Genomic DNA, 10,463 nt, shown 5'->3' on the forward strand with positions numbered 1-10,463 from the left:
TCGCAACGCCATGTCCGACTATTTTTTAATTCAAACTCGCATTTCAAACTAGAATTGTATTGTATTGTATTGTATTGTATTGTATTGTATTGTATTGTATTGCATTGTATTGTATTGTATTGTATTGTATTGTATTGTATTGTATTGTTGTATTGTATTGTATTGTATTGTATTGTATTTGCATTGTATTGTACCCTAGACCTGTGTGTGTTATGGTCACTGCATATTAATGTGTAATGTATCGTTTTGTATCTACATGTACATGGCACACAATTTAGCCTTTGGGTCGCGATGTATACCATTTTTGTTTTGATGACCAGAATAAAGCAATATTTCTCTCTCTTTCCTCGCATGAGCGAACATCAAAGGAACGTCAATCCAATGTATCGTCCTCTCATGGGCTAACATCACAGGAACATAATCCCACCTAGCCAGAATATGCATAATGATTATGATTGTGTGCATACCCTTAATGTGATAATGTTGATAAGACAACGACGCACTACAGATAATAAACTCACAACGAACTAATTGCTATAAATAAAATGGACATCATTGGATTTGGTCTGTCACTGCACACTTGCGTTCAACTAACAACGGTTTCAGAATAGCTGAATCCAAGAAATCACATCAGAAAACAATAAGGAAACACTCAAACAAGTTAAACACGTCAATCACATCATGTCAAGTAACACCCTGGCGTCGTTGACGTACCTGCACGGCGACGTGGCGTGGAGTCTGCACGGCGGTCGAAGTCATCTTTGGCTTGGTCTCGGTCACCACCTCGTATTTGTTGCCGTTCATCTTGGTCATCGGGATCTCCTTGCCCATTGTGTCGACACCGTTCGCATTGTTGGACTCGTAGTACTGTTTCTCCAGCTTCTCTTCGAACTCTCGAGCCCGCTCTCTAGATGGAGGGGAGATAATTATTATAAGATTAATGTCATAACGGTATTAGTGATATGATAATGATAATGATGATGAGGTTTTTTTGTCCAGGGTAGTCTCATCAGTGTTGCTACTACCCTACCAGAGGGCCCTGCTATTATTATTACACTAGCATTGCCAGGTACCCATATTCATACACCTGGGTCGAGAGGGACATTGCAGGTAAAACATCTTGTCCAAGGACATAAGCACTGAGCGGGAATCGAACTCGGGTCCTCCGATCGGGAATCGGGAGTCTTATCCCTTACTAGTATGCCATAGCACCCTATATAAAGCCTAGGAGATACATTTACGATGTAATTCATTTCTCGATGATGGTATGTTTTCTTTTGAATAATGTTGTGAAAATTTATGTGAAAAATCTTGTAGATGTGCAGAGTTATGGACAAGCTAATGCTGTAAAATCCCCTTACCTGCGCCAGTCAGCTGTGAGTACCATAGCACAGTAGATGAGCAGAACGAGCCCGGCATAGCCCATGATGGCGATGCCCCAGGCAGGGACGGCCAGCGGGTAGCTGGATGGCGGCGCCTGGGCATTCACCTCCTGGCCAGCCATCTTGTCGACATCCACGTTGTTGAGCTGGATGACGAGGTACAGCTCCTGGCTGCGGAAGGCCACCGGCAATCACCGTCGAGCCTGAAGGGTTGAGGACGAAGAACTGCAAACAGGGTCTGGCCGGTCTCTTCATTGTTGCCATGCGCGACGACTACAATGTCCTCGGGTCTGTGACGCAATCCAACATCAGTTTTGTACATGTTGTTAATTTTGACAGCAAGCCGCCAATGGAAGTACCGTAATTAAGAGATTTTTCTTATATTTTTTCCTTGTATTGTGCCGGGGATCGCATAACAACACTTCATTCGTTGTTCGTAACATATAAATCATGTTTTCGGTAAGTAAATTGCCGACTATACAATGCCCTGAACCTAAAATATTCCTTGTTATGTGACAAGTGAGGTAGGGGCCTACTACTGGAAAGGTTTGATTTTTGCCCAATCTGATGATGGACTTCCTTTTAAATGTTTAAGAATGCCGCTTAGCTCATTTTGCAATAAAACTCTTCGTATACAATTATATATGTATGTATATATATATATATAAATAAATAAATATATATATATATATATATATAGACGATGAAGACAAACAAGTTGACATAATGCATTAGAATCCAACTTCATTTATTTGTAAACCAAATTTTTCGACCCTTGCACGGATCTTCCTCAGGGTAACAGATCCGTGCAAGGGTCGAAAATTTGGTCTACAAATAAATGAAGTTGGATTCTAATGCATTATGTCAACTTGTTTGTCTTTCATCGTCTTTATGCTCTTATTCCAACACGCGGATAATAATACCATTATATATATATATATATATATATATATGTTAGAGAGAGAGAGAGAGAGAGAGAGAGATGGGTATACTCACTCGACTTCAAGGATAACGTATTCGTTGGAAATGTTAGCCATGGCCGCCTTGAACTGGTCCATTTCTGCTGAATTTAGTGGAGCCTGTTATACAACAGGAGAGTAAGTATAATAAGGAAGAAATTTGTACCAAATCAACATGCTAACGTAGTTGCTTTTGTTCATAAGGTATCGCTGGCTGGAACACACACACACATGTATGCATATGCATTATATATATTATATATATATTATATATATATTATATATATATATATATATATATATATGTGAAGACCTGAATATAAGAACGACCCAAGTCCAATTTTTGGCCAAATTCAGTTTGACATGGGAAATTGTAGCTCATGCATGGACTCATGTTGTGTATAAATGATAAATCCTAATTACCCCCGGAAGTGCCTGAAATGAATGAGTTAAATTTTATATCAATGTAAGAATGAAGGACTAGGGTCATTCTTACATTCATATGATAGCGCCCTCTCTCATCCTTCTGTCATCTCTATAGCAGAATATCATGTATATGAATCAAAGAACGACCCAAGTCCATATGAATCAAAGAACGACCCAAGTCCACCACACAAGATGGCCTCTCCACAATTAATGTAAATGTTAATTGTCATAATAATATATGTTCTAATTTGTATATACAAATGTTGCCTTCCCATCACAGTTGAATAGAATATTATTGGACAAATAAAAAAGATATGAAGTTTCTTTTTTAGTTTACTCGAAATGGTCTTCCATGGACTTGGGTCGTTCTTATATCCATGTACTCATATATATATATATATATATATATAGTATATATTATATATATATATATTATATGTATATATATTATATATTATATATATATAATTATTATATATATATATATATATATACATATCTCGCAAGGAAATTTATTTTCATAACTGCTTATCATTATAAATATCATATACATTATCATCATTATAATAATAATTATTCATATTACCATTATTATTATTATTATTAATTAGTAGTAGTAGTAGTAGTAGTAGTAGTAGATGGAATAGTAAATGTAGTAGTAGCAGTCACACTGTGTTTTCTCTGTGATGGCGCAGACTACTCCGTCTTTATCAGGGAAATAAACGTAGATAGCACCCATGTCGGTGTATTCGGCGCACTGTGATAAAGAACAAAACAGAACAAAAAACTATGCCAGAATTTTTATCGCAGAGAGAGAGAAAAAAAAAACTACAGTGTATTTGAAATTCAGAAAACTGAGGACATCTTTATTATTTTCTATTTCGTGGGGAGCAAGACAAAGTATATTATGGCACAATCAGGACCATCAACTTGACGAAAAAAAAAAAATGTTCATAGTGACACTATGTATTTTATTCAAGCACCTCTAGTGGGTCATAGTTCGTCATTCATCTGGAATGTCACCAGACACGTCGGTAACTTTACCACCGCCTATTTTAATCATATAACATAGATAGAAACACATTTCGGATAATTTTTTTTTGTTTGTTTTCATTCCTCCTGCAGCGCCCTCTTCGTCGATTTCAAAGGGATGATTTTCAAATGTTTCAGGCAATACTCGTTTTTTTTTTTTTTTAAAGAAAATGGTAAGTGAGGAGTTATTGGCATAAAGCATACTGACATTGCCTTTAGCAGAGTTAGTCTCATCTCAAGAAAGTGCTAATATTCCCTTTTCTTACTCAATTCCTTTTTCTTCATTCTTACAATCTGATCCGGTGATCGACTTTTTTTTTGGTGAGACAATAATTAACTCGTAAAAAGTGGAGACGTACATGCATTTACTCATCAAATTTTCTCGCATATCATTATAATAATGATGATGACAATGGTGATGATGACGATGTTATCATTATCGGCATCATTATCATTAATATCAATAATAATAATTTTCAACAAAACGTAGCCTGTCGTGCCAATAATAATAATGTAGCCACATCGTCTTACCTCTTCTTGGCTCAGGCCAGTACTGAAATCGCAAGCTAGAAAGAAGATGAAAAGGACAAAAACATGAAAACAATCCCTATCAACAACATTCCTTTCAGTATATATTGCTATTTCATATTATATAAATATAAAACCAATTAATACTTTAGTAGCTAGATAGATAAATAGATAATATGATGTTACAAACTTGAATGAACCAAATCATAATTGAATAATATTAACATGATGAATAAATGTATATAATATATACATATATATTTGTATATTTGACCCTAAATACAATTGATAAATAATAAATACATGAAAACAAAGGTATTGATATCTTCAGTAGACGCTTTTGTGTAAAAGAGTTTCTTACGTTATCGTTGGAAAGCAGAACCCATAGATATCTAAGGTGTGTCTAGTTCTTATTTTCCATCATTAATTTGATTAGCTTGATAGCACCACCGATCAGGGGCCCTTGAAGCAGGGCAAAGTTCTTGTAAAATAAAGACGATAAGAATAATGAACATCGGGGAGGAGAAACAAAAAGCACAACAGGCCCATAAACTTGAAGCACTACCTCCGTGCTTTGTCCATTAACGACAGGCCATCTTTGACAACGGTCGTTTAATAGCCGGAGATTAGGGAGGAGGATAAGTTAACCAGTAGCAAACATAATTTCGTAACCAAGTACCATCGACGTAACCCAAACCTGGGCGAACTTCCAGGGGGCCCTTGCTAACACAGTTACTGTTATACGTACTGGATACACGCCAGTGCATGAGTTCGCGCCAACCGCCGTGAAATGACCGGCGAGAAATATCTTATGCACGGCTGGCAGCACCACTACTCAATTACTACACAACCGAAAGGTCTAGAAAACACCGTACATGCAAAAACATTGTCTGGCTCGACGAAATAATAGCATGAAAACCAAATTCATGCGATGGATTACGTTTCTTCTGCGTCGTATTTTTCTTGATAAAAAGAAATTTGAGCACACATTCAGCACAGGTGCATTGAAACAGTATTGTGTTTTTTAGCAATACAGTAGGCCCCTGTTATATTTTCAGAGATTTTCAGTCTTCCTATTTCAAAGGAAGGAAAAAAACCAGACATCTATATAGATATAAAGATAGATAAAAAGAAAGAATTAGATAGACAGATAGACACACACACACACACACACACATATATATATATATATTATATATATATATATATATATGTATATATATATATATATATGTATATATATATATATATATAGTCTCTATATATATATATATATGTGTGTGTGTGTAGTGTGTGTGTGTGTGTGTGTGTGTGTGTGTGTGTGTGTGTGTGTGTGTGTGTGTGGTGTGTGTGTGTGTGTGTGTGTGTGTGTGGTGTGTGTGTGTGTGTGTGTGCGTGTGTGTGTGTGTGTGTGTGTGTGTGTGTGCGTGTGTGTATATGTGTTATTCATCCCCTCCTAAACCAAATCTTGTACCAGGGCATTATATTAATACCCCTCTTGCCCTTATTCATTGAAGCTTGATCTCGAAGGACATCTATCCATACTTGAAGGCTTAAATCAAAAGCACACCCCCCCCCACCCATTTTTGAGCAATTAAAGCAAATTAGAGGACATCTATCATAAGGTCCGTTTGAGTCATCGGATGGTGCCAGATAGACTACCCGATGAGGAGGTGTCTTGCCCCCACCGCTCGGGTCATCTTCACTCCACTCATCCGATTCAGAGGACCCTCATTATGCAATTAGTGCCATCTGACCATTGCTTACCTCAGCATCCACTGGAAGCACATTATATTACATTACAACAGTTACTGTCAATCACAAACAAATTATGAAATAGGAAGTATAATAGGGAGAGGGTAAGACTAGTGTGAACTGTAAAAAGCCAAAAACATATCAATAAGCAGTTATCAGAAGATGTAATTCAATAAGCCTTTGTTGTAATTTATGTGTGTCTGGTGAGTTTTCTTTTTTTTTTATAATCTTTTTTCATTAATGAAATTGATATCATAATCTTCTGTATCATATCAGGGGATTAAGGAAAGAAAGAAGAACAAGAAAACAGAGAGGGGGGGGGGGGGAATTAGACATACATTTGTACCTCTGTAAGTTGCTCATGACGTCTCAAACATCCTAGTTATAGTCACTGCTGTGTATATATTCTGAACTGGCCAACAGTCAGCCGTGCAGAATCAATTTATTTCTACCGATAATACCATTTCCTATCTGTCCAGGAAATGGTGGAGACGGGGACGTATATATTTCCTTGATATCTTACGGCCAAGTAATTCCAGAATTCTCCCATTTCTTGTTTTTCATGTTAATGTTGTTTTAACCCATATCCCAACAACAGCAACAACGGCGAAATCCTGTGTAAAGTTGATGGAGGTTTCTGGGAATCTGGGAGGGAGTGGGTTAACGTACGAGTAACATGTGCTCAAGCTCTTTATCTCTGGGAGTGAGCTGAAATCACATTCATGAGCACATTTCCACCCAAGTCTCTAAACATCCCCTCTTTCCCCCTCTCCCATGAACCCCTATTTTGTATGTCATGTTGAAATAACACTAGTTTCCTATGATTCTATACACAATGAATACACTCCAGACAGAAAACCAATCAGGTGATGTGGTGTAACAACCAACAAGAACCTGCATCTGTGCATTTTGATGACAGTTTGATCTAATACTGTCGAGAGAAATTGATTTGTACATTGCCTTTTGCATGACTTCTTCACCCAACCTTGGTGAAGTAACTTTGTCTTGTGCCATTAAAGAATAACAAAGGTAAGTGTTCTTATATACAGAAGCAAAAGAGCAAAATCAGTCATGCAAGAGCCACTGGAATGTAATGAGGTATGAATCGATAAAATAAATCAGAGCCCAACCCTCCCCGTAATCAGGTGACGTGTTCCACAAGCGTGGGGGGACTCGTGACAGAAGGGGAGCCTCGCACGAGCCGATGCCCTCCGCGCAGCTCTCAGCGGCCGGCGTAATCAGAGCCGACAGCTGACTCGGGTCCGAGCAATTTGGATCGCAGATGAAAACAAGCGTTTTAAATTGCAGAAAAACAACAAATGAGATCGTCTCTCCTCCCCCCTGCCTCTCCTCTCGGTTTGCTGACAGATCCGGCGGTGTCATGTGATTTCGGGGTGATGCGAGTCTCCAACTTCGTCGACGACGGCGAGTTGGGCTGCAAGCTAGAAGAGTTTTCCTCCCTCTCTACCGTCTTCATGGCAATCTGTCATTGGCTGTACTGATGTGTGCACGCTTTGCTCCATCTCCCAGGGGAGTCGTAAAAACAAAGATTTACAGTGTAGAATTAGATATATATGGGATATTTTGTGGCTGCTCTGATGGTGTTGCATTTTACATGAAAATTTGAATGCAAGATTTATTTCAGTATTGGTGGGTGCTTTAGATTCATGGATGTATATCATCATCATTCAACAGTCAAATTTTTCTTTTCCTATTCAAATTGTTGCAAGATCCTCTAAGGGACTATATATTTTGTTTTGAGATGTTCAGGTATGGTACCATATCAAGCAGTAGAGATCTCAAAAACCCCAAATTAAACGAAAAATAATAAGGTTTGTCGAATAAAAACACCGAATGCTCCGCCTATTGGAAATGTTATGCCATGATCCTTCACAGAAGACATTATATCCTATGGAAAGGGGTAAATATGAGGGAGGATAGTATTCACTACCCTTAGATGGACTTCACGCACTATTTTCTCACTTCTGGTTTCATCTTTCTTCTTAACTCTATGAAAGCACCTTACAAGAATATCATTTACTATAGCAATACGTATTTGACTCGGGGGCTGCGGACAGGGTTGAACTACATGACAAGATGTAACTAAATGTCCACTTGATAAGACTGAGAAACAGCTGCAAAGTCGCTGTTGTGGGTCGGTCACTAGCGTAGGGTCCAGTTTGGGGGGGGGGGAGGGAGTTTGTTGCACTGGTTGACCCGATCCTGTCACCAAGCTAGGCCGCAGCAATGGGGAAAGGGAGGAGGGCAGCCGGCACACAGCCGAGCTGTCCTCCACGCGAAGAAAAAAACATTGCTGGCATTCCCGCATCACTTCCCAATTTCGATGCAGGCCCCGCTGGGGGGCCCCTGGCATGCCCCGCTCGCTCGCTCTCGCTCACTCCGACACGAGGAGGCACGGGTTGTAAACCAAGAGCAGATGACGCACCAAGCAGGGTTAGTGTGACTCTCAGAGGGATTCAACAGCGGGTCCGCCTTTTGATGAAAAAAACAGGGGGGGGGGGAGCAAAGATATTGAGATAAAAGGTGCACCCCCCTCCGGTGTCTGTTAGAGGGATTTGAACTTGCATGCACATATATAGATGTTAAGGTGACCTGCTCTTCTTTTTCGTCTTCTTACTTTTAATTTGCTCTAGCCCTTTTAAGGTTGTGTAGATTTCGATGCATCCCAAGAAAAAAAAAAAAAGACTTTGGTTCTGACTGGTTGACTCTGCAAATTTCACGATTTTTTGCTTTTGGGTCAAAGTTGCAAAGTTTCTGCATCTTCAGGTAAAAGGACCAACATGAATTTTAGTATGCAGGACCCTAACATTTACTTTTCATTTTTTTATTTTGAGAAATAGATTTTTTAAGATGGTTGTCAATTCACTCATATGTTTTTTAGCCCATTGAGGATGAGTCCTGAGTATACTCGGGCAAGGGTCTATGGGAAATGCGTGTTGTAGCAAAATCAGCCTGTCCCCAACGGGTTAAGGGCTCTAGATGTAAACAATAATTTCCAAATATATCCAACAAATTGTTAAGCATTTTAGATAAAAAGTACATTAGACAACTTGTTGGCATACATGAGGAAGTAAAGAAGCAAGGGGGAGGAAATATGGGGAGATTTAAAGACAAAATAATGAGAAGACAAATGTTTTAGGAGAAGGTAGGAAGAGAGAGAGAGGTATAGATACTAGATAGGAAAGGGAAGAAATATGGGAAAGTATGAAGAGATAGATAAGGAGAGAATGATATGGGAAGATAGAGATAGATAGAGAGATAAGTATAAAGACTAGATAGAGAAGGAAAGATATATTAGATATTATGAAGTGATAGATAGGAAGAGATGGGGTAGAAAGAGAAGATAGATAGAGGGATGAGTATAAAGAAAAGTTTGAGAAAGGAAAGAAAGATGGGAAAGTGAAGAGATAGACAAGGAGAAATAGATGTGGGAGAATAGATAGATAGGCACAGATATGTATCAAGATATATGGAGATAGAGAGAGATAGAGAGAGATAGATGGGAAGAGATATGATGGGAAGGAGGGAGCTGGGGATGGAGCAAACAAGGAGAGTTGGAAGGCAGGTGTAAACCCACATCACCGTCAAAATAGAAAAACACATTAGGGGCACCGATAACGAATATACACTGTGCCCCGCATTCTATTTTGATAGCAGGCTCTCGTATGGCTGAAAGCAACAAACATGCGTGCTATGTACGTGTGCGCCTGGATGTATCTATTTTGATAGACCACTTAGTAAGGCGGAGGCAGCAAGCATGCGTGCTATGTTTATAGCCGGGCGTAATCGCTGTTGGTATTTTATGTTTCCCCACGTCATCAATAAAGTCTCATGAGTACAGAGCTGCCCCTTGACTTTCCAAGGCCGAAGCTTTCAAGACCAAACAAAGAAGGGATTTGACATTTCAAGTACATGCTATGTTTTTGCATTCAGAAAAGTGATAACTTATTAAGCTTTACTGATCATTCAGCAATGAGATATGACCGGTGCGTTTCAGCAAGGTGCGCTGTCAATTCTGTTGGGGAGGGCTAATTTTGAAAAGAGGATGAAAAACAGAGCAGAAATTGGTGGCAAAATGATATACCAAAGCGTGAATATCAAGAGAGATTCCAGACAAGACAAGCCCACAATCAATCAGTCGATATCCATGCACAACTCGTCCGCTTGTAACAATCTTCTCAGCCAGCTGCGTCTCTTTTTTCCTCAATGGCATGGACCCGATGTGAGCGCAGTAATTCTACCACTAACGAGAGAGCGTAACAAGGAATATAATTTACCACGCGTAGCGTACATCGGGCTCGAGTTTTCTCAGACGACGGCGCTCCCTTCCAAAAGCAGGCCCTCCATTATTTCTTGCGGC

The 10,463-nt window shown here is 39.1% G+C and overlaps 1 protein-coding gene and 1 long non-coding RNA gene across 2 annotated transcripts; both read right to left on the reverse strand.

Annotated features, from left to right (window-relative positions):
- Nucleotides 1-579: 579 nt before the first annotated feature.
- On the reverse strand, nt 580-1,564 carry LOC139715235 (uncharacterized). Its single transcript, XM_071626820.1, has 2 exons — nt 1,362-1,564; nt 580-907 (listed from the first exon to the last, which is right to left on the reverse strand). Exons 1-2 carry the CDS (start codon nt 1,502-1,504, stop codon nt 685-687), a joined length of 366 nt encoding a protein of 121 aa, XP_071482921.1. The 5' UTR covers nt 1,505-1,564; the 3' UTR covers nt 580-684.
- Nucleotides 1,565-1,612: 48 nt separating this feature from the next.
- On the reverse strand, nt 1,613-4,365 carry LOC139715234 (uncharacterized). Its single transcript, XR_011709808.1, has 4 exons — nt 4,331-4,365; nt 3,468-3,524; nt 2,379-2,461; nt 1,613-1,672 (listed from the first exon to the last, which is right to left on the reverse strand). It is a non-coding gene; the product is annotated as an uncharacterized lncRNA (long non-coding RNA).
- Between the last annotated feature and the right edge of the window lie 6,098 nt (nt 4,366-10,463).

This window comes from Diadema antillarum, unplaced genomic scaffold (assembly GCF_040938485.1).
Source record: "Diadema antillarum isolate AM-2024a unplaced genomic scaffold, OU_Dant_1.0 seq00003203_RagTag, whole genome shotgun sequence".
NCBI classification, from domain to species: Eukaryota; Metazoa; Echinodermata; class Echinoidea; order Diadematoida; family Diadematidae; genus Diadema; species Diadema antillarum.